This window comes from Juglans regia, chromosome 13, assembly GCF_001411555.2.
Source record: "Juglans regia cultivar Chandler chromosome 13, Walnut 2.0, whole genome shotgun sequence".
In the NCBI taxonomy this organism is placed as follows: Eukaryota; Viridiplantae; Streptophyta; class Magnoliopsida; order Fagales; family Juglandaceae; genus Juglans; species Juglans regia.
Window position 1 is genome coordinate 1,325,725 of NC_049913.1, and position 24,991 is coordinate 1,350,715.

The 24,991-nt window shown below is 35.1% G+C and overlaps 4 protein-coding genes across 5 annotated transcripts; 1 reads left to right on the forward strand and 3 right to left on the reverse strand.

The window, feature by feature from the left end:
• Positions 1-3,239: 3,239 nt before the first annotated feature.
• On the forward strand, positions 3,240-6,872 carry LOC108996206 (putative pumilio homolog 8, chloroplastic). The gene is made up of 5 exons (XM_018971978.2): positions 3,240-4,519; positions 4,685-4,844; positions 5,294-5,457; positions 5,784-6,048; positions 6,390-6,872. Exons 1-5 carry the CDS (start codon positions 3,321-3,323, stop codon positions 6,510-6,512), a joined length of 1,911 nt encoding a protein of 636 aa, XP_018827523.2. The 5' UTR covers positions 3,240-3,320; the 3' UTR covers positions 6,513-6,872.
• Positions 6,873-7,152: 280 nt separating this feature from the next.
• LOC108996420 (thioredoxin domain-containing protein 9 homolog) lies at positions 7,153-8,655 on the reverse strand. Its single transcript, XM_018972311.2, has 4 exons — positions 8,471-8,655; positions 8,106-8,381; positions 7,628-7,786; positions 7,153-7,532 (listed from the first exon to the last, which is right to left on the reverse strand). The coding sequence occupies exons 1-4, from the start codon at positions 8,492-8,494 to the stop codon at positions 7,353-7,355; spliced, it is 639 nt and encodes a 212-aa protein (XP_018827856.1). The 5' UTR covers positions 8,495-8,655; the 3' UTR covers positions 7,153-7,352.
• A 625-nt stretch (positions 8,656-9,280) lies between these two features.
• LOC108996183 (snakin-1-like) lies at positions 9,281-10,094 on the reverse strand. The gene is made up of 2 exons (XM_018971951.2): positions 9,848-10,094; positions 9,281-9,649 (listed from the first exon to the last, which is right to left on the reverse strand). Exons 1-2 carry the CDS (start codon positions 9,927-9,929, stop codon positions 9,465-9,467), a joined length of 267 nt encoding a protein of 88 aa, XP_018827496.1. The 5' UTR covers positions 9,930-10,094; the 3' UTR covers positions 9,281-9,464.
• Positions 10,095-11,277: 1,183 nt separating this feature from the next.
• LOC108996385 lies at positions 11,278-18,443 on the reverse strand. Of its 2 annotated transcripts, none has more exons than XM_018972254.2 (10): positions 18,301-18,443; positions 17,413-17,479; positions 16,601-16,854; positions 15,510-16,116; positions 14,600-15,256; positions 13,684-14,127; positions 12,585-12,779; positions 12,322-12,375; positions 11,643-11,705; positions 11,278-11,550 (listed from the first exon to the last, which is right to left on the reverse strand). In XM_018972254.2, exons 1-10 carry the CDS (start codon positions 18,330-18,332, stop codon positions 11,467-11,469), a joined length of 2,457 nt encoding a protein of 818 aa, XP_018827799.1. In that variant the 5' UTR covers positions 18,333-18,443; the 3' UTR covers positions 11,278-11,466. The 2 variants fall into 2 exon arrangements, with proteins under 2 accessions (XP_018827799.1, XP_035540771.1); XM_035684878.1 differs by having other exon boundaries at positions 16,601-16,871; positions 18,301-18,408.
• Positions 18,444-24,991: the final 6,548 nt, after the last annotated feature.

A 24,991-nucleotide genomic window follows, 5' to 3' on the forward strand; every position in this document is an offset into this window, starting at 1 on the left:
TGAAAATATTTCCAACACTCCTTGCTACCCTCTCTCCCAAGATGCATTCTAAAGTTTCTCTATTAGCGAATTCCCCAACTGGAACAGTGAATGTAGGAAATGAAGATTGTGCTGAGATTGTTGAAAACACCTCACTTCAACTCCAACTCCTCATTTCACTGAATCAGGACTACCTGGCACGTCTCCTCTTCTTGTTAGTCCATCTCTTTTTTCTCTCCCTGGTTTTTTGGGATTGAAAACTTGATCCAGCAATGTGCTGAGCTTGTTTTGAATTGTGTTCATTTGTGAATTTCCCTAGCACTTCTTGGATATGAGCCATATGAAAGTCCACTTATTGACTAAATTTTGAAAAATTCAGCGATTCTTTCTGGGGTCCCTCCTGTTTTCCCCTTTTCTTCCTTCAGAATTCTGAAGAAAGCTACCTGTTCACATTTCTTTTTATTCAGCCAACATGTTGAACTCTGAATTTAATTGGTATTTCTTTCTTACTGATGCAACCATTTTCCCCCAATAGGTGCATGCTGTTGCTCAGAGGCCTGGAGTATCGAATGGAGCTTATGGAACTCCTATCCTTGACAAGCAGTGCTGAGAATAATGCCTCTAGTGACGGGCAAGCTGCTTGAAAGTTCCTCCTCTTTTAAACTGCTTCCTATCTGTATATAGAAGAGTTCACGAGCCCATAACGAATTAGCTTCATAAAGAGGCAGGGAGGGAGATCAGAGATGCAAGTTGAGGCAACTCGTGATCTAGCAAATGGAGAGTTCATATTTGTAGTGTTGCTTTGTTTGTTGCAAGTACAATCTTGCAGATTTTGTTATTTTTTACTTTCTTTATATATGCAGCAGCACATAAAGAAAAAGGTCAAAATGAAGCCGTTGTTTAATTCAACACCCGTGTTATTTATTTATTTCTTTCTTTCTTTTTCTCTTAAAATTATTTTTTAGAAAATGATATAGACCATCCTACTACTTTAGGAGTGATTTGGATTCAAAAATGAGTTGAGATGAATTGAGATAGTTTATAAATAGTAGAATAAAAGTTGAATTATTTATTATATTTTATTTGAAAATTTGAAAAAGTTGTATTGAAATTTGAAAAAATTTAATTGTTTATTATATCTTGTGTGGAAATTTGAAAATTTTATAATAATGAGATGAGATGGATTGCAAGTTTTTTTAAAAAAATAAAAAGATAAATCATTTTTTGGCTCATTTGTTTTCAAAAAATATTTCATTTCATCTTATCTAATTATTACAATTTTACTAACTTCCAATGCAAAATAAAATAAATAATTTAATTTTTTTAAATTTTAAAATAAAAATAATATTAATAAAAATATTATAATAATATTTTATTCAACTTTTTAATTTTGATCTTATCTCATCTATTTTTCAATTAAAAAGAAAGAGGTAGAGACAGAAACTGAGGCTTCGTTTGGTTCTAAAATTACTCTCAACTCATCTCAACTCATCATTATAACTTTTTCAAATTCCAATACAAAATATAATAAACAATTCAATTTTTTTAAATTTCAAAATAATAATAATATTAAAAAATAATATTCTAACAATATTTTATCATCTCAACTCAACTCAACTCAACTCACTTCAACATTCAAACACAACCTGAGTATATCCTCATAAAAAATGACTGGCTTCATGTAATCATGTTATGAAAATACTTATATATAACTGTTATCTATGGATTAAAGTTGGATGCCTAAATTACTATTGAAAGCAAAGTGATGCCCATGAAATTTAAAAAAACAAATACGAAAAAAGAAAAGAAAGATGAAGAAAGAGATACTTGCATGCCAAGCTTCGTACGAAATGTACTTTTGAAGTAATTCTGGCAGCGATGATCAGCAAAACCATAAACCTATGCAGTCAAATTATTAACTGAATTAATATAATAAGCGATACTTATGATCTCTACCGTTATTTTTTTTTAAAGGAAAACTGCATGTCATCACTAGTTTATCAAAAAAATTTCCATTCACGATAAGATATATTTTAAAATGTCTTTGTATCAAATATGATATTATAAATTAAAATAATGTATTTAAAACTTTACTAGTACATTATTTTGTTGTGACTAGTCTAGTCATCATCATTATTGATATTTTTTACAAATAAACGTTTAAAAGACAATATTATTTACCTAAACAGATGCTCAACCTTACTTATCATAAAATGAGAAGATTGATCAATAAAAAAGAAGAACTATCTTTTATTTTAATTAACAATAAGAAAATTAAAAAAAATTATTAAAAAAAATTCTAAACATAAACTCTACATTCTGTACACTATTTAAAAATATATGATTTTGATTTTACTTTTTTATCTTTATATTTCATATTAAATTGAAATATAAAATAAAAAAATAAAAAAATAAAATCATATATTTTTAATTACTATAATACGTAAGAATTAAGGATTTCTATATAACACGAACTCTTAAAAAAATGATACTTACGATCGGCTCTAGATCAGTGTAGTAGACCTGGTCTCTTCTTTAATTGCTAACGTTTCGGTGTGTCATCATCATTAACCAGCTCAACAGTTTCGCAAGCAATGGATTTCTCTTAACCAATAAACATGATCTTTATAATTTATTTATTTATAAACTAAGTATTGTTAAATCGGTCACTAAACAAATTAATTAAATAATGAGGGAAAAATCGTACAGGGTCAAAAAAGACTAGTACTAGTTTGAGAGAGAATGATAATGTTACGTACGTGGAAGCTAGCACGTGGGCAAGCATCAAGAGTTTATATTTTCATGCATATAGGATCCGTAGCTATCAATAAAAAGCAGTTTAACTTGCTGAAATCCACGTAACTATGTTATCTCTCTCATCTTTTTGGGAAATTACTTGGAGCGAAATTAAGCAGTAGTGATGATCAGATAATTCTATATAAGACCATCATCATCCTCAGCGTCAATCTTTTTATGATCGTTTTATGAGAAGATCATGATAGAGATTGCAACTCACCAGCTCCCAAAAACCCTATCTTCCTCAACAAACAAACCGATGGATGGAATATGGATTCAATATTTCCATATCTATATATATATATATATATATATATATATATGATAACTCATGATCTTTTTATTGTGATCAGTTTTGTTACAAACACGTCTCTATAAACTTAATCAGGTTTTTTAAAGATGATTGATCAACCCACGCGCAGATATAAATTCCCGATATTTACTCCCTAAAATTAATCACCTCTACTGCTCTCTTTCTCTCAGTCAAACCCTTGATTAATTTTTCTCCATTCCTGCCTCCCTCCCTCCCTCCCTTGCGTTACACTATGGAGAAGGGAGAGAAACAAGCTTCAGACTTCCAATGTTTCATGCCTGATCAAAAGCCTATTGACCCTTCTTCTATTTCACCGCGGGAAAGCCACCGCCTTGTCGTTGCTGATTCCCTGGCAAACCACAATGATGGTAACCGTTCGTCTGGAAATTCCCTTCACCTGAAAACAACCATAATAAACCCTAGAGTTCAAACCCGCCCCATCTCCCAAAACCAAATCCCCACCACTGGGAGCGTTAATTTTCAAGACGCCATCTCGGGGATGGACCTAAACCCTGGTCTCAATTACGAGACCCTTCTTGAACAAGGCCTTGAAACTTCATTGAGGCGGCTAACCCTATCAACTCCTTCTCATCAATCTTCGTTTCTCGCTCCACCGGCCTCTCAAGAAGATGCCTGGTGTGGTAGTACTACTGGGCCATCTTTAGGGAACGGTTTCGATGATAATTATGTAATGGCCGGAGGTCTTGCTCCTTCAACGCATGCACAAGAATGTCAAGGACAGCAATATTTGGAGAAGTTGAGAGAACAGCATTTGCAGTCGATGAGAATTCGGTCTGCAGTGATGGGACATATGGTTTATGATACAAGGCCCCGTGGAGTGCCATTAATATTGAGCAATGACTATGAACTTTCGAGCTCCCGGCCAAGTTTTGCCAATTATCTGCACAGAAATTTATCTGGTGCGGGCCCAAGTTTTGGGACAGGAAAGAACCAGTCTGCGTCCTCTTCTAGCTCCAACATTAACAATGTGTTTGATTGGCATCGCGGAAGACAATCTGCAGATACAATGAGTTATGATTATCCTATTTGGCCGTCTTCTCCGAGTTGTAATGGGATTCGATTTGATTCCAACTTCCAAAGTCGGGGAATTTCCAGTAATGGTCTGAGGTCTGCTGGGATATTTTCATTGCAGCAGTCACAACAGCGTCCAACGTCGTACCCCTCAATAGAAGAATTGAACGGCCAACTGCTCTCGGTGGCCAAAGACCGAAGCTGGCCGGGGTATGCTTTCTTTCAGAAGAAGTTTGAGAAGTGGAGTGACGATTTGCACGCGTTAATGGTTCACCCGCGTAGCTCTCATCACGTTCAGAAGCGTTTCGAAGAAAGCAATGGAGAACAGCTGACTGAAATTCTTCTTGCATTGATCAGTAATGAACAAAAACTAAAGTATACATGCACCGATAGCCAAGGGTATGACTCGTTTACTTAACTAGTTAATTGTTTGTCGAAATGCCTATAAAAAAAAAAAAGTTGGGTCAAAATTATGATGGAAATATAGTTGCCTTTTTGTTTGGCCCAATTTAGAGAGAATTCTTCTCGGATTTATATAAATTATTTTGAAATTTATCAATGCAGAAGTCGGTCAATGCAAAAATTGTTGGAGCATTTGACCCCGGAGCACATATCCTTGGTAAAATGGGCTATAAGGAATTTAACACTTACCTTGGCCAAGAGCTCGAGTGGTCAGTTTGTAATTAAGAAGTGCTTGGAACTTTTCCCCGCCCAAGACAACGAGGTAATTAATGCGTATTATATATATATATATATATGCCTCTACAACATGCATGCATCTAATTTTCTTTACCCAAGGTTGCGGTTCTACTGAATTAAGTTGCCTAATGGCTAAATTTAAACAAAAATATCAAATGATTGAATATTGGCGTTCATCTTATGTTAATAACAGTATTAATAGCAGTATATATATAAATTATATTCACCATCCTCTCTCTTATGTGACATCAAATGATTGAATGATAAACAATTTTTCAATCGATGGCAGGAAAAAGATGGCAAAAAGAATGATGAATAACAATTCTCATATGTATTAATTTAGACACACATGACAAACATATATATATATATATATATATATCAATGCTTTTCTGAAGCCAGGTGACAATATTAATGTACCTTTGACTTAGATTAAATTCTGTGATTCCAAATAACTTTTCCTTCTGTTTTCAGCTTATTATGAATGAGATAGCAGAGAACTGTTTTGATATTGCAACAGACAGATATGGTTGCTGTGTAATGCAAGAGTGTGTCAATCGTGCTTTTGGAGAAACTAGGAAGCGTCTTGTGGCTAAAATAGTAGCAAATGCGCTACTCCTTTCAGAAGATTCTTTTGGGTTTGTTCATCTTGACCCCCTCCATTTCTCTCATGTGTTAAAATACATGCATGCATCTCGAAGAATAAGATTAACCGTATTCGAAATGCAGTATCTCGATCGTGTATTATAATTTTCTTTTTCTTTGGCCTCTTTTAAAAGGCTCCAACGCCCATCATTTTTTTTTTTTTTTTGTAACTTCTGTTTTTCAAACCTTCAAAAGAAAAGGGTTTGAAGTCTTAAAATTAGTCAGATGCTCCTTTTGGTGCCTTGCATCTTCCACTCGATCAATATGGAGCCTTTCTTATCTAACACCATCAATTTTTATTTTATTTTTTTCGTTTTAGGAACTTTGTTGTGCAGCACGTAATAGGGCAGAGGATGCCACTTGCTGCAGAAGCTATACATGCGCAGCTCGAAGGAAGATTTCTTTCTCTCTCTATGAACAAGCATGGCAGCCATGTGGTGCAAAAATGCTTGATTGAATTTGGAGAACAGCTTTCCGCTCGGATTATTCGGGAGCTTACTTCTATTGATCCGGAACGTTTCTTGAGTTTTCTTCAGGATCAATGGGGTAATTATGTTGCTCAGACTGCCAAGGCGGTTTCAAAGGTTAGAAGATCCCATATTAGTCACTAGTCTTGCGTTCTTTAACATATGGAATTAATGGATTTTTAAACAAACAACACCACTTTTTTTCTTTTGCATGCACAAAGTCTAGGATTACATTAATTGCGTCACTATCATCGTTAGAAGTCTATCATGTTGATCTGAAATAGCTCTAAATCAAATGAAATTTCAAGAAATTGACCTTATTTTTTAGACAGTTGAAATGGATATGTGCTATGCATTGCTTTCATGAAGACATGCTTCCCCCCATAATATCTGCTAGCTATTTTCCCGGGGATTTACTTTCTTTTGTTTTTCATTTTCTGTGTCTTCAACGAGTGCAGGGGTCCGTCCACCAATCTCTTATGGATCTAATCGATCATTACAGACCACTTTTGCAAAGCCATCCTCATGGGAAATGCGTGCTTGCCCCAACCAAAGGAAAGCAGCAACGATTGAAATTATGATCACATGTTGCATTTCCCTGTCGCGTGTTGCATTTCCCGCCCTGATCAATATAGTTAGGACTTTAAACTATTTGTTATTGCTAGCTGTTCATTTTTGTGTTGCGCTTTAGGTCGTAAGTTTGAACTTTGGGCTGCAGGAGATCAATTTGCTCTGATGGCATTTTTTGAAAGTATTTAATGCTTTCCTTACAAGCTATTGAGTGAATTGTATATTCTTGGGTCTTCCACGGCCTGTTGTTGTTATACACTAATCTAGCATTTTCTGATATGTAATTTTTTCGAGAGATTTCACAGCTTGCTAGAGATGTTGGTATAATCTTGAGCATGCATAATATATATGGTGTTAACGAATTTTGATCACTTGGATGACAAATTTCTTGAACATGAAGGAAACAAAAGGTATTTTTGACATTTGTTTTTCCAGGTTTTGAGTTTTTATTCGACCATAATTCCATAATAGAGCTTCCAACTCGAACTGGAACTGGAACTGGAATTATTTTGCAGCGAGTTCAAACAAACATCTCAGCCAACTGAACTAGAGGAACAGAGCATGGAAGCTCTGGGAAAGTGATGAGTTTCAACAAGTTAACCACTCTAAAGAGAGAAAACAACTTTAAAATTTTACTAATAACTATTCGAATGTTTAGAAAGCTTATGAAGTTATATATTAATGCATGCAAGCAAAAAAACTGATGGTAGAATCTCACATTAGTAGTGTTGCTCTAAGAAATTCTGATCACAAGAGTGCCCACTCCCCATGGTAGGCGTTGAATACTAAGGCTCATTTGAATGAAAATATTTGCTCACTGATTCATAATCACAATCTAAAGCAACACTGATTTACTCCGAATCTGATGAGTCCGGCTTTGCGCTTTGCCTGACGCTCCTTGGGGCTTGTGACCCAGATCTTGGATTCAGTGATGATTCACCCTCAAAAAATATAACTTGAGCTTTAGCCAGCCTTTCCTCCAGTTCCTCTGTGCTGAATTCATCCGTCCCACCAAGCTCATCGAATCCTACCTGATGCACATTATATTGGACACCAAAATGTTAGAAAGAGTGAAGTCTCATACAATAGAAGGTACGCACTGTAGTCAATTGTTTCTTTGGCGTACCACATAGTCATCAACTTTGGCATTCTTTATGAGGGCAAGGGTTGGAAGAACAATGATCTTGAGCTTTTCTGCCAAGAATGGACTTTTCTCAGCATTGATTTTCACAAAACGTGTCTCTATGTGCTGCTTTGCCAATATGCTCAAGTGCTTGTCTACTACCTGCGATTGTAAATAGACTTCAGACATGAATTTGTTTCCCTACATTTCGATCGAACCTCCTTCAGGATATCAATGCCGCTTTCTTAAAGTTGGGTTAACGAGTGGAATTTTAGTTTTTGAAAGGGCGATAGATTGGAGTCGGTCTGCACTTGGATCACTGCTCTCCGATATTATAACTACTACTCTATTTGAATTACGGGAAAGGTCGTGTTCTAATTAATCATATAGCCATTTATATCAATCCCTCACACACAAACAAAATGAAGAACCACAAAGGAAAAAAATTGAAAAATGAAGCGATCAAAATTACGATAAGAACCTTGCAGGGCCAGTTGTCGCGGTAGAAGTGGCAGACGACGCGGTCGCTGGCCTTTACGGCGGCGAAGAAGTCCTTCTCGGAAGGGATCTCGGAGTACTCGCCGTGGCCGAGGGAGATCCAACGGCTCCGCTTCTCCGCCATCTTCTTCATCTGCTGCAACCTCCTCTCCCTGAGCACATCTAGATCGTCCATGTCGAGCCGATCTAGGGCTGAGATCTCATCGTCCAGCTTGTCCTCCACCGCCTTCGCCACCGTCAGCACTTGCTTCTCCAGAATCTGCGCATCACATACCACGACCACTAGATAATGCCTATGCATACAGTACGCATATATGTATGTATATATAAACAGAGAGATATATATACCTCTTGAACCTTTGAGTTCTCCATTATTGATCTCCGAGAGATCTTCCTCGCTCTATGATTCTGAGAGAAAATGAAAATGCAGGCAGGGAGGGAGAGATGGAGACACAGATTTGGGGGAGAGGCCAGGCAAATGCAATGTTATACAACGACGTCGTTTATGTTTTATTTTTCTTTGGTAAATGAAATTTTTGAAATTTATTTCGGGACAGAATGTGGTGTTGGAAAACGGGCCGGGTTTAATGAAAGCAAGCTCATCTAAATACAAGTATCAAAAGATTCAACACGTACATATTCATTATTTTATTTATACCATAGATTATATTTGTATTATTTATTTTATCATTTTTATTGTACTACCAACATTTAATAACTCATATTTAAAAATAATATTAAAAATGGATATATATATTATATTATATAATGGATGAGTCTATCTTTTATCCGTTTCACAGATTTTTCTGTGTTTTTTCTTTTGGTTTGCGATTTATTTGCACCGATCTGACTCTGGAACGGTATATACATTGAGCTCAAAATGACGAAGACAGAGAATTGCCATGCTGAGAAATGCAATACATTGTATTTTCTACTTTTTGGCCACAGAGATGAGTGGATTTTTAATTTTTGTGCAGAGCAACATGTGTTCTATTCTAACCGATTGATTTTCTTATCTTGACATGTATTAATAATAAGCAAATAGATCGACAGACAATGTTCAATTGAATTGGGATTTTTTTTTTTTTTTCCTTTTGAGAATAAAGACATGCCCATAGTTTCTCAGGAACGAGAGAGAAAAAGAAGACAGACCAGTCTATCCAAATGAAAGCCATACTAGAAACATTATTTATTACACGTGGTTGGACTCTCTCACTATGACATACATAATTAAGACCAACTAATAAACTGGAAGCCTACTCTTTATTATGCACCGCACCTCTCTCTCGACACTCTTCAATCTCTCTGTTCATTCATACACAAGTTTCTAAAACAGCCATTTTCAAGGGCATTTGGGCTTGCCCTTGGCATTCCTCTTGTCTCTGTAGCAAGCGCACTCATGCTTGTTCCCATAAGTCCCCGAAGGAACACACTTGCACTGCTGACAGCATATCCCGCAGTACTTCATGCATCGATCCTGCACCGCTGCTTTTGCGCACCTGTCTTTGCACTTGTTGCTGCAAAATCCTTTCACAGCCATAGCAAAAGCCATTAACATTAATATTATTACCCCGCATATGAAATGGGAAAATGAAAAGCAAAAGACTGGCTAGGAGGACATGTCCAATCCAAGTGACTCAATAGTTACTATTACCATCACAAGCAAAAAAATAATTAAAATTAAAAATGAAAGAGCATGAAGAAGTTTTGAAACAAGAAAGTCACCTGACTGAGCCATGGCGGGCTCCAAGAAAGAGGAGCTTAGGAGAAGAGAACAAAGCAGCAGGGTGGCAAAGAAGAGCTTCATTTTTGCGTGGACTTTTTGTGATCAGAGCCTGCAAAGATCTATAGCCTTGTTAAAGAATGTGTGTGCGTGAAAGACGATCAAGAGGAAGCAGAGCTAGATGAAGAGTATTGTGAGTTGTTAGCGCCGAGAACTTAAGTGGGCATTTATAGCAGCAAGTAGAGGTGGCAGCTTTTACTTGAAAGGTCTTGCATATTAATGCATGCTGTGAGGGAACAGCTGGAGCTTTTGGAAGGTCTTGCATATTAGTAACTTACTTCGGTAGCAGATAGGACGTGATGAGCTGTGGTTCAGGCTCTCTGCCCCGCGTTTCTGACGCTTTGAAGGCTTGCTAGTACTTCCTTGTCCTTCTCTGCATGCATGTGCCATGAAAGGAAGCTAACCCTATTTCCAATATTTTCCTTTCCTTTTTCCCTTCTTCTCTCTCTCTCAAGATTGAGAAAGTCATAAATCTTCATGGTAAAGTGACGACACTTGTTTCAACGTGAAGGTTATTGATCTCATCGTGCCACTAGAATACATTGGGATGTAAGATGAGTTGTGTAAAATACTAAAATTAAGATTGAAATGAGTTTAATTTTTTTAAGTTAAAATATGAGATAGGTTTAACTTTTTTATAAAAAATAAAAAAATAATAAATCTTATTATTAATTAATTTAAGATGAGTTGAATTTGATTCAGCTGACACACGCATCCACCTGAAATCAGCTTATATGCAGGGTCGACTCTGCAATAGCAGATAATGAGCAACAAAAATAAAATAAAAAATACTGAATCTACGACTTAAATAAGCTTCACTTCGAGGCACAGCCCATTGAAAGCCAAGGCTTCAACTGATCATAAAAGAAAATTAGATCCAAGAAATGTAAAAAGAAAAAGCTGAGATTATATATAGCATATTCCCGCACGTGTCCATAACTTGTGTAGCAAACTTCAGAAAGCAATTACTTTTAAAATTTATCTTCCATCCAAAAGAGAGAAAAGGAAAGCCTCAAGGCTCATGTATTCTGAGTAATAGGTAGCTTGTCCGCATGTCATCTACCTAAAATGACTGCTCCAGAAGATATAGCACATACAAACACTGCAACCACTATTACATGCATGCAGAAACCAACCAAGTACACCTCCTTTTTCAAAGTCTTGTTTTTCTTGAAACTTGTATATATTTTATGAGAAAGGATATTTATAATTGTTAGTACGTAAGTATCGTGCAGTCGATTTGAAAAAAATAAATAAATATGAGATTCATATGAAAAAGAAATTAATTTTTTAATAGTGAATTTCGCTCTTTTTCAAACGACTGCACGGTATTTATGCATTCCAAGACTGGAAGATAGTGTGCCCCATGCACTAAGTTAGCAGCCCATCATTGGCGTTGGGCAATTTACTAGGACTCGGAAAATAAATAGTTACATGTCCCACGATACTACTATAATAAGTTAATAACAGCCTTTTCGTTAACGAATAAACAGAAACTGATAAGAGAAGCAGTATTACTATATGTACAAGGAAAAGATACATACAAAACAAAGAATATACATCAACCTCCCATACTATTGAATGGGCAGGAATTCCGGCTGAAAGAATTTTCCTTGGCAGAGTCACTTGATTCCAGCAGATTGACCTGTCAAGATTGTAACTTAGATATCTTAAATTTCACAGAAAGATAGACATTGGACATCTGACATCATCAAGGAAACAATATAGGACTTCTACCTTGACAATCTCGGACTTTGAGCTTGGACGTGTATAGGCTGCTAAAATACTCAAGTTGAAATCCTGGATGCAAAGACATTGAAAAAAACAAAGGGAAATAAAACTTGTATCCCATAGTGGAAACATCAAGATTGCATGAGCACCGGCACAACAATTTCACCCTTAAATGTGTACTAGTGACGTGACAGACAAACCCTAAAACTGATTCTTCACGGTACATGATATTTGTAATGATATGAAAAGGGCATACATCAATTTAACGTCTTATCATACATGAATATGTTAATATACTAATTAATTGTGAGGTAGTTAAAACAACAATTCCAAGTAAAAATTATGAGTGCTTTTATTTTGAAAAACTCGACATGTCATGGGACATAAGAAGAGGGCATCAAAAGAATCCAAGTCAAAGTTCAATAGCTAAATTAAGAGGAAAACAAATACACCCACAACTATAGGAGAAACATTTGGGCATCAAGCGTAGAAGTGAGTGCTCTGTGTCTCAACTGGCAACATGCATTGGCAATGTTGATGTTTTATCAAGCAATGTGATTGAAATGAAGCACTATATGAAATCATTAAATGGCGCTAGCAGAATGTGGGATCATTCCAGAAGTATGCTTCATTTACCAGTAGAGGGTTGACTATTAAAGCACCAGAAGTAAAATAAAGAACTCACTCTGAAAGGATCACCCCTCAAAGATTGCACAAACATAGATCCTGAGCCACTTCCCTGCAAGACAAAAGCCGTCATTTTTCTTTCCTGTGGTTCTCGGGAAACAATGAAGCTCCACAAACATGATAGAGTTTGACGTCACAAAGGCAGACGCTTCTTGTATTTCAGTATTAAATCATTTTAAACATTGTATCCATACCCATAAGTGGTTCATACATTGTGATACTGTAGCTTAGCCCAAAACAATAAATAAAAATATGAGGTACCTCCAAAGAGATATCCCTTAGACGCCTTCCAGTTTGGGCACAGCAAATGCGGACTACATGCTCGTCACAACTCCCACTGATAATATAATCCCTTCCATTCATGTAATAGGAACGAGTGTAGTTCTGAGAGGTTCCCGTAGAAGCTATCTCAAGATTCAAGTGGAGCCTCCCATCAACAGCCAGAAGTTGTCTAACCTGGCAAAGCGCATGATATCTCAATTCCACTTAACCTCTTAAAAAAAGAAGATGATGATGATCAATATGTCAATAAGTACAGCAATAAAGGACTACGCACAATATATATATATATATATATATATATATATAGACACACACACACGAAAAAAAGATGAACATATATCTGAACTCTAATGCACATTTTTGAAAAAAAAAATTCACAATAACCAAAATGGAGTCTGTCTGATGTATAGACTGAAGTACGTGTTTACACCAAAGAGCAACTAAGTTGCTATTATCCCAAGAACCCAGTCAATACCTACTTCCACCACTAGAAAATATCATTTGTTTCCTTCATTCTAAACAGACCACCATGCCACAAACAATCTTCAACAGAAACAATCCAGAATGACCATTCACTATGCATCCTTTATCTACCACTTGCATATTAGAGTGTATTGAAACTTTGTGGCGGCTAAATTCACAAATGAGGCTTTCATGGCATTGGTTCAGAACTCCATCCTAGTCTTGTGCATGTCAAGGCCCTTTAATATTGGGTGTCGAACTTGTATCACAAAAAATTCTTCACACCAGCGATATACCAAATTTAGTAATCAAAGTTTATCATGTAAAATAAGGCGAAAACGTCATGGCGAAAAATTTTTAGGGGGAAAAAAAGCAGCGTAATCCTGTTCATAGAAATCTTCCATTTCGATGGCCATGCTTCAAGGCAGGTTCTAACAAACTTTCTAGTTTACTAAGACACTTTCTATTGTGCCTGGACCAATCTCAACAAGCATTTAAAAGTCTGAGACTTGGGAACCAAACACCTAGGATAAGACCTAAGTATACGTTGGATATTTCAGAACATAGAAGGAAATCAACACCCTCAAATCATATTGTAAATCCATCCAAATATTACCTCATTGTCAACAGCTGAAACAAGAAGGAACTGATCATCTGGAGAGAAGCAAGCCATCACATTTCCCCTAGAGCTTGAAGCAGTATAACACGGGTGTAGTGGTTTCTGCCGTAAGTCCCACAACTTGACATCGTGATCAAAGGAAGAAGTAGCAAAAATGGAGGGAGAATGGTTAGCGAACTTCACTACATTAATATGCTCTCGATGCATATCAGTGAAAACCTGTAAGCGTCTTCTGCTGCTTAAGTCATACAATGCAACATTTCTTGAGTATCCACTTGCAAGAAAGAGTTCATCCGTAGAGTTAACATGAACAGACGTCAGTTGGTCGAACTCATCAAAGGAGACAGAGCCAGCACTATTATCATATATGCTCACAGTAGTTGCTGGCATATGTTGGATATCATATAATTTCAATGAACCATTATCCGAACCAGCTATGAGCTGACATTCACCAGGGGAAAAGTTAAAACAGAATTAGAAACACCATATTCATTAGACATAAAATTGACATAGAGCCAATGCTCCAAATTCACCAATGGAGAATGCCAATTGTTCTGGCTTAAGCTGGTACCTAGTGACCAGCACATAGTTTGGAATGAATCCCTAACTTGAGAGTATGATTACAAACAGTTCTAATGATGAGAACTCAAATAACACATCCTGCTGTTAGCAAAGCTACTAGCCACAGCACACAACAATTCTGTATTTTGATGTAATCTATCTGTGCATGGCTTCATATAAATATTAAAGGAAATGACAAAGCAAGCAAAAGCCTGATGATGTAGCACCGTCCGAATATAAAATGAAGTAATAATTTCCCAGAAGAGAAATAGTAATTGCAGAGGATATTCTATAGAATAGTAGAGCACTATTATTTGATCTCTTTTACACATTCCATGCAGAAATTATATACCTTGGAGGGATACTTCTTGAGCCAACAGAGTCCCAGCACACTGTTCATTGCACCAAGTGATGGGATATAACTAACAATTTGTTCTTTCTCATGGTTGACTACAACAACTTCACCATCCAAAGTTCCAAAGACCATTAGGCTAGAATCAGATGGATGATACTCAAACTGCCTTGGACGAAAGCCCATACCTTCATTTCCCAAACCATTGCTTCTAATTGAAAGTGGATGCAATAAAGGCCAGGCAGAAGACCCAACTTTAGCAGCACAAAGAGACCTGGTATAAAAATATTTTGACTTTCCAGGAGTATATGATGACTTTTGCATTGGATTCTGCATATGACTGTGACTTGCTCTTAGTTCACGCCTCTGTAAGATACTAACGACGCTCTCTTTATGCTTCCTTTTGTACGGTAGATACTCAAAGTATTTTGAAAAGGTAACTGTAGCATTTTCCCTGTCAATCATTCTGATAGGCAAGTTATCTAAAACTTTCAAACGGGGCAATGAAGCTATCATGTAGTCTCTATAGTGCTTTTCAAAGCATATCGGTGAGGCATGACAAGAAACAAACTTCAAAGTGACGTCTGAAATTTGCCTTGTAAAGGCAGCTGCCAAAGACTCTTCTCCACTTTGACTGTGTAATGGGTCAAAAGAAACCTGCCAGACGAGTCACGAAGTCAGACAACAAAAGAATATTGCGTGTGTGCCACGCGCACGCATGTACGCATGGGTGTGCTTTAAAAATTCATTATGATGCATATATATAGACAACAGAAACATATATGTTTATAACCCTGTACCCAAAAGAAAACTAAAAGAATCTTATCTAAAGTAGAAGTATAAACTTTACTGCCTATCTTGCATTATGATTACAGACAATTATTTTAAGGGAAAGGACAATCTGCTTTACCTCATTCAGCTGATCAAACTGTTCATTCAACCTAGGAAAAAAAGTGGATGATAGCTCCCTATAACCATGTTCTTGTTGGCGAAAGGAAAAATCGACATCACTATCATCTGATGAATCCTCAATCATGCATTGAGCTTCGTGATTTGTTACCACATCATTAAGTGAAAACAAATTCCCGAGTGCCTCTTCCGTGGTTGAGTTATAATCTGTGATTACACCGATATCAACGGATGATGCTCCAATGTAAGGAGCACTCTTTGACTGACAAAAATCAGTTCTGCTATCCAATCTCCCTTCAGATGATGTGGCAGAAGGCCCAGCATCATTGCAACACAGCCAATTCTGAAACCGAAGTTCAACCAAAGAAGGGAGTTTAGAAAGTGCGGCAATGGTTGTCCAAAGATTTATAATTCTCGTTTCACACATGGAGAGGCACATCAAATTGGGCATGCAAGTAAAACAATCTTCCTTGAAACTAGTGAGTGAAGTACTGAAGTCAAGGTTAAGGGTGTGTATCCGCTTGAACTCCCCCATTATGTTGAGCTTCCGGAAGTGTGAAGACCTCAAGGCTAAGACTTGGCATGGCAAACCTCTCTTAGAGAGATCCCTGAGAGTAAAATTAAATTAGTGATGAAAAGTCATTTATCTTTGCAAGACCTGTAGTTTCATAAACTTTGTCAACTGATACACTGTTTTTCTACACCATGAAAAACAGAACCAATTCTTTGTGCATAAGTAAGCCAGACAAAATGCAAATGGAAACTTTATACAAAGCAGATGGCACTACAAATGGAAACTGCCGAAACAAATATAAATGAAAGTCTAAGAAAAAGAAAAATTCTTCAAAAAATGGAAGATACTATAACACAGGTGTTCAACTATCCTGAATTCAAACTGAAGTACCCAGTCAATCAAATTCACTTGTTCTCAAATATCAAATTTCCAATGGAGTGAATTTTCCTGGGCCAAATCGTAGAGCTTCACTATCTTATTACTGCTAGAAAAAGGTGGCAAATAAAGATATTTTGTGATGAAATAAATTAGGAACTACGTTAATGAATTAAGAATAAGGCACTGGGAACAATAGATACCGTAAGAAATTCTTTCCAAATGAAAAATCTTGGAGATCAACTCGTCGAAGCTTTTGATTGACAGCACGCATCAATGACAAAGCATATTCTCCATCAAACATACATGATGATTCATTACGTACGTCAATTGCTTCAATCTCTGAAGCATCAAGTTCCATAAATATGTCAAGAAGTGGATGAAAATCGGTATCCTTGAGATGGTCCAAGAAAATTTCCAGGCTACACGGCTCATGGCGGGATTTCTTCACCACAGCCTGAAAAACAAAGAAAACTGACATTTCACTAGAACCAGTCTCCAAGATACAAAATTACTTCAAAAAAAATTTTCATCCAGCATACAAAACTCGATTCATAAAACTTGCTCAGGAAAATGTTAGATGTTAATTCTTTCTTTGCAGTATTCTACAAGAGATGAAGAAGTTTGCATCTAAACATAAGAACAAAACAGTGTCAAAATTTTTAATAACGTTCTAGGAAAAATTAAGATGGTAGGAAAAACAGAGTTAAAACTATCAGAATCAGATGATAAACTTGATAAGTATTAATTTTTAATTAGTTAAAAATGCTCGGGCAGACTGTCTGCTCAATCTCTAAAGCAACTTATTTCAAATTACACATTTGTGTTCATACGTGTGTTATCCATGCAACATCCACATGCACAATAACAAAAGCAATGAGCCAATGATAATATCCCGTTTTGAAGAAAAGAAAATTTGAATAAGTAAACCAGATTAGACCAGACAGAACGTCCACTAAAATTGAATGATTAAACTAAAATTGTTTACCTATAACACAACACAATTGATACAAACCTTGAATAGACCAGACAAAATTGCAGTATTAGGTATGACACCATGCTTCTTGCAAGAATCAATGTACCTAGAACCAAAAGAATAAATGAATAATTAAACGAGAAATAAATCAATCCTATAGACAAGGTGATCGGTTCAATCAAATTAGATCATAAACAAGTTGATGCAAAGTAATGGAGATGTCGGAGAGCAAGAAGTCGAAAGAAGACCAGGTGTAGCAAGAGACTGGACATGAAAGAGATTAGTGGGAGGAAAAAAAATTGCAGTAACCAGTTCAAGGTTGGGGGGGGAAGCAAAATGCAAAGCCTTTACAGTAAATGGCTGCTGTTAAAGAGGAAAAAAAACCTCCACATACTTCCCCGAGATTAATTTGCAATAACCCAGTGTCCAAACAAGCCCCAATACATTTAAATGGTCACAATGAGTAGGCCCTTGAAACACCTAATGACAATCATGTCTCTTATACCCTTGATGACCATAATAGAAGTTAGTTAAAAAGCAATAGAATTGAAGTTCCATCTCTAAAATCTAGGACTGTCTAAATTGTAGTGAAGTGCAAACTCCTTTCCATGAATTTAAAGCTTGAACGGTGAATTTTATTTCTACACACCCTCTCTATATCCAGAAATTCAAATTATCCAGAAGCGAATTAAAAAAAAAAACTACAAAAATAAATAAAACTTGGAGCGTAAATTTTACTACAACACGCCCTGTCTACAACCAGCAATTCAAATTATGCAGAGACGAATAAAAAATTCCACGAAAACAAAATAAAAGAATAATCGGATTACACAACATTGAACAACTGCAACGATATCATTGAAAGTTCAGCCAAATATTCAAACAAAATTAAAGTCGTAATACACCGAGGTAAAACAGGAAGTGAACCTTTCTTCCAAAGCTGAGATATCGATGGCCATGACGATTGATCTCAATGACCGGAGCTTTCGAATTACCAGAAAACAGTAGAAAATGACTGATTTTTTTTTCTTTACACACACATTTATACAGAGTTAAGAATGGCAGTTTTTATTTTTAAACCTTTCCTTGTATTGATTTAAAATTAAAACCTTTCTCCGTGATGGGCGAGAGAGAGAATACAGACCTTAAGCCCAAGAATTGGGCCCATAGAAAAACTCACTGAACTGGGGATTGCCGTTCAGTTGAGCCCAACAACATGCACTCCTCTAAGCCCAAATATAAGTTTGAGAAGCCCCAGCTAATTCTTTAAGATTTAATGGAATAGTAATTAAAAAATTAAAATTTTCATTTCTATAAACTGATAATAATTTTAATATAATGGAATTAATATTGGTAAACAAATTACGATCAGGGCATTATAAATGGTAACATTTTATACCAGTCAATCTCAGTGCTCAAGCTTTACACAAACAAAGCATTGAATCGTCTCTCTAGGCCAACACCATACGGATCGACTTTATTTTAAAGTTGGGGAATCATAGACGACAAGTGTATGAAAAAGAAGCAGGAACATATGCAGTATGTAACCCCAAGCAGGGAAAAAAGGTTTAAAGGGTCACCTCTTACTTACCGGTCTAGACTCTATGTCCGATGACTTTATAATTAATTAACTTAAATATGATAATTAATACTGGTCATATACATACATATATATATATATATATATTATACGACAGTCTCTTGTCATCCCAGATTGGACAGCCCCCAACTTGAAGAAAGGTCACCCTCTCTCCCATTCTCTTTCTAGCTAAAACAGACTCTTCTTCAAAGGAAAAAAAAAGTAGCAAAGCTCGCCTCACTTGATCTCACCATCAAAGATCATGAATCACGATGACCAAGCTTTAATTTTCTACGAAGCTGCTCAACTCTCTCTCATTAATTATGCATGATTAGTATAAGTCGTGTCTTAATTTGCTAGATGAGTACTACTGCACGTGCCTAGCTTGGGACGTAAAGAGGCCAGGAAGGTTGTTGGTGAAGACAAAAGAGGCTAGGGTACGTATCATGATCTGGGTCCCAAAGCCAAAGGGAAGGTCCTAATTGCATGCAGCTTGCTAGCTTTATATCTTCTAATTTATTAATTATTATGCTACCCCAACAACTGATAATTAAGAAACACATTAGCCTCGGATGTTTCCTGTTGATCTGGTCAGGGAAAAAAACAGACAAAAACAAAAAAACAAAAGCAGCAACAAACTAACTTCAATTTTTTAAGTTGGAGATTGATTAAGAACACTGTACATGATATATAAGTGGGAACAGATGATCACTGAAGTGTGAAAGCATATATATATATATATAGCTGGTACGTACGCGTTGCTTCGGATAAGTTCTTTCAGTAAGCAGTAGGCCAAAGAAAACATAGTTGGCAACAATCAAATGAAGATCCCAACTTAATCATTTGTGCACGAGGGAAGGCATCATATCATGATATCTAATAATACGTACATAAATATATACATATAAGGTAAGTATTTTTCTATTAGCGGATGGTCACTTGATCATCGTTACATTTAGTAATAGTCAAGTAGAAGCATCACGCTTATTTTTCATATGGTATGGAGTGTATTTCATAAGGTGTGAGATGTGGGGTGGTGAATAGTAACTGATGAAAAGAATTTTTTTCTATGTATATGTATTTTGTATATACTAACATGTGTGGTAAAGTTAAACAAAGTGTAGGCTTTTGTAATTTCATTATAAAATTAGTACTAACCCTACAATCATAACATAATTATGTAATTTTATATAATTTATTAAATATATTTTAGAATAAATTAAGTGAATATATATCATTAAAATCTTTCATATATATATTTATGGCATATATAGGGAGATCTGCTTTACCTTTTTCATGTTAAATTGATCTGCAAGTTACAGCTCAGAGAAAAGAATATTGTCAGAGTATCTGTTCATACTACAAAACATCGTTTAACCTTTTTGACAGTAAACAGATGAAGGCTGGACTTAGATTGGCAAGGAGTTTGGTATATATGCCTTTGTCTATAAGGAACAACACATGCAGTATTTTTGTCTGCCTGGCTACCTTCTTTAAGCTTTAAATGTGGGCCATGCACTAGATCAATAATTATGGTTTAGTTGTAATTCCAGTGGCCCACTCGTGACAGGTTTGATTAATAAAGCAGGAATATATATATACACGAAAAAGGTGAACATGGGGCTACCTGGCTAGCAGCTTGAATAATATTATCGGATATATGTTAGCTATTGGATCGGGGGTTTAAGATATTTTTGCATGGATGATGGGACTCTTAGGGACAGCATTATCATGACTTAAAATAAAGCGAAGATCGCAATCAAAATCCAAAGCATATATCGGAGGAATCGCATATATATCCATTACATAGATGCCAACACACTCAAAAACAACGTATATATAGATGCCAATACCTATAAAAACTTTTTTTTTTTTTTTAAAGTTCTTGTTATTGTGATGATCATCAAGAATTGGTGATGTAAAACGTATCGTTTTGGTTTATTTAAATCCATTGAGAAGCGACAATGAAATAGGAAAAAAATAAACAAATAAGTACTAAGCTACCAATTAATATAATTATATATGTATATATATTTTTTAATTAACCTAGTTGAAATCATTAATCTATTGGACTTTGTACCTAATTATAGACCCTGAGTTAAATTCTTGAGAGTGATATTCCCTTTGATTATTTGAGTTTGATCTCGGTGGAGCCTACTTCTAATATGATTGGACGGCTCCTCGTCTTTTTGCTTTTAAAAAAATACAGACATCGTGGCTTGAACGCCATATGTACGAATACATGAATTGAAGGAGCTTTTCTTTCAAATCAGACGTGAGAAAAATCTTTAATTCTGATTTTAAAAATATCTTACATGCATTGAAGAAATTAGCTAGGGAAGTTAACCTAGACAAGAAATCTAGCCGCATCGACTAAAAACAAACAACACATAAGGAAACAGGTACTGGAACATGGACAAGGTGTTTGCAGGACATGAATCCAACTGAACAAACGGCCCCCATGAAGCATGGTCAGGCCTACACATGAAGGATGGCCATGGGCATTTAGCATGATGATCTCCAGGCCGCCACCTCCCGAATCAAGCACATTTACGTGGATCCTTTTGTCGGAATATAAGAAAAAACAGGATAACAAAATATACATGGAACCCACGCTATATATGTCGTACATTGGACGCATTTCGTCTATTTTGTATAATTTAAATAACAATATATGTGTGTGAAAGCAACAATCACATGTATCAATATTTGAGTAATTTTATTTAAAAATATTCTTTTACATCACACATCATTCACGTGACATAATTTAATTCAAAAAATAAATTTTAAAATTTAATTAATCTTACAAATTAAAGCATTTCACATAAATAGTATGCGGTATAAACACTTTCAAATAGCATTACTTGTCAATATTTTTATTATTAGATACTCTTTGTTGGATATAAAATATGCTGGATCCAGCCTATTGAGAGTCTATTACCAAAAGGAAATGAGGCAAGTTCACTCAGGCACATAAAATGAAAAAGTTTCATAAGACAAGTGTGATTCAATTATTCAAATGAATGAAAGAAACATCTATAAAGGGAGAGAATCTTCTCAAATTTGGGGAGACTTAACTACGTACAAAGACCTTTAAAATCTTCTCTTCAAGATGATGGTATTTTTTTTAACCTCTATAAATCTTAACATCTTTAATTGTATTGAGAGATATGTGAGGCTATGAGAGATTTTACAATTATCAAGTCTAGTGGATTTCACTCCCAAAGAATCTGTGAAAGTAAGTATTTATATTGAATCACGTAAATCTCTACACCACTCTCTTTATTTATATTTTATATGGTTATATACTATCTATTTTTATATATGAACGTTCGAGCACCGTATCGACACTTAAACCACTATCATGGACTTTTTAACTATACCGTTGATTCCTCAAACCACAATGTGGGTCGGAGAGGACTCTCTAGTCTCTCCAATCTTTCTAACCTGTTGTACAAATTTAACAGTAACACTCTTATGCCACAGTGTCGTGTTTATACCGTGCATGATAATGCTTTTGGATAATTATAATTAAAAAAAAAAAAAAACTAATTAAGCAGGACGTACGATGTAGGATATCAGGAGGTTCTCATTCCTCACAAAGTGGGAAGTAGGCCCATTCATCATTCATGCTTCTAGCTGTACGCACTATATAAATAAAGTTAAAACGCGTAATTTCTTTTAGCCTCAAACGCGGAAGAATTGTCACGTTATCGGTTATATAGTTCATGGCAATAAGCCTATCGCGACGAGGCTTATTACAAGTGATAACTAAGAAAACTCGCACGTCTAATCGCTATCAAGGCAAATAAAACCAAGGAAAGAAAATCTAGAAGAGTGGAGAGATATATAAGTAATAAACGCAATGATGCACAAGCTTACGCAATGTTATATATAGTCATAATTGTGAAGTGCGTAAGCGTTATGTAATCATTTTAAATAAGCGTAAAATTTATTATTAAAAAAATAATTTTTTTATGTAAATATTGTATTTATATACTTTTTTAAAAAAAATTACACGGCGTTTACATATTTTACGATTGTAAATATTATTTATCATATATATATAGGACCATCTTCTGTATGTCCAACATGTTAACTGATGTTTTTGTCGCTCACAAATCACTGCATTTAATCTATAGTGGTTGGTTCAAGTGATAAAGATCTTAGATTTGGGATAGGCTCTCCTCCTGTCTAAATTCTTTTAAGTGCAAATAATCTCTAGAATTTATCGGATTAAGGGATTTTTTCCTTAAATTATTTAAGATGCACTTATAGAAAATTCTTTACAAATGACCTATGCACTCTCAAGATTAGTTAGAACATTGTTCCCGAACACTAGATATCAATAAAAATAAATAAAAATACTACATTCATCTCGTCCGTGTGTATATATATATATTTATATTGAAAATTATATTGGTATACTCTTTAAATTAAATGCGTCCTATAACGTGTTGGTCCAATGTATCAAGATTTTCTAGAAATTTTCATTTTAAATTTTAGGACAGAGAATTAGAGAAAAAGTTTAAACAAAATATAGTTACATGTAAATCAGTAAATGTGAATAAGGCTATAAGATCTGGTTTAGATTTAGGAGACGTTTGGATTTTCAAGTCATCTCAGTTCATCTCAACTTATTTCACTATTATTTATTACTATTCAACAATTTTAACTCACAAATCTCACTACTATTCACAACTCAGCTCATTACTATTTATAATACATCTCAATTCATCTCAACTCATCTCAAGTCATCTTCAAATCCAAACATCTCCTTAAAAAATCACTTAAATTCTTCTCAACTCTTTTCATCTTAATTATTACCACTTTCTATATAAAACTCACGGAGAAGGACTTTCAAATACTGCTGGAGCCTGGGGGAGAGTACTGCGCAGCCAGGAATTGTTCAACTCTCTGTCTGAAACTGAAAATGAACGGATTTGCGTCTGTTTCTCTACCAGAATCCAATCCAGATTAAGATTCGATGCCACCTTCTGGAAATGTATGCCACGCGCTTCGAAAGGCCGTGGGATACTTTCCTCCTTACCAGGTTGAAGAACAGTGCACCTTCCACGTCAGGGCTTTCTCTCAGTTGGTAGTCTGCATGCATTGCACGAAAAAAGTACGAACATCAGTACATCACATTCTCTTGGCTATTGGAGCACAAATGCACAGTTGCTCTCCATTTGCGCGAGGCATTTAGCCAACTTCAAGTCTTCAAAACAAAACCCTCCCATATACCAATTTTAAAAGAAAATTTAAATCCATCTCATTTAAGAAAATATCATTTTTATCATTATTCTCACAACAATTATTTTCTTATGCATCATTAAATAATAAATTCACAATTAAAATATAATAAATAATTTTTAATTATTTAATATCAACTCATAAAATAATAAAGGATGATGATAAAAAAAAATAACAAGTAACATTACTTTTCATATAAAACAAAATGCTCAAGTTTGCTCCAAAAACGAAAATCTCTACATATAATGCACCCAAAATAGAAGTAACACACCGTCTTCTAAAAAAAATTCTTATAATAAGTATGTGATGTATGAATTATGAGTAAAACAATTTAATTAGTTCCACAAGAATAAAATAAAATAAAAAATAATCTTAAAATATATAAAGTGTGTAGTGTGAGATAATGAGTAGCAATCATCTTCATTAATTGTTCTCACTTGTAGTAGAGTAATACTGTATTATAGACAAAGCTTTGGGGTTACCATAAAAATCTTCAAGATCAAAATTTAGAAGAAACTTGAATAGTGAGTTAAGATGAAAGTTGAATAAAATATTATTAGAATAATATTTTATAATATTATTATTATTTTAAAATTTGAAAAAGTTGAATTATTTAGTGTATTACTATATTTTATATGTAAATTTAATAAAGTTGTAATAATTAAATGAGATGAGATGAAATGTTTTTTATACCCAAACCTAGGCTAAGCACATATTTTATATCCAAAGTTAAAATCAAGCATATAAACAAAATTACTATACATGCCTGACAATATCAATATATTG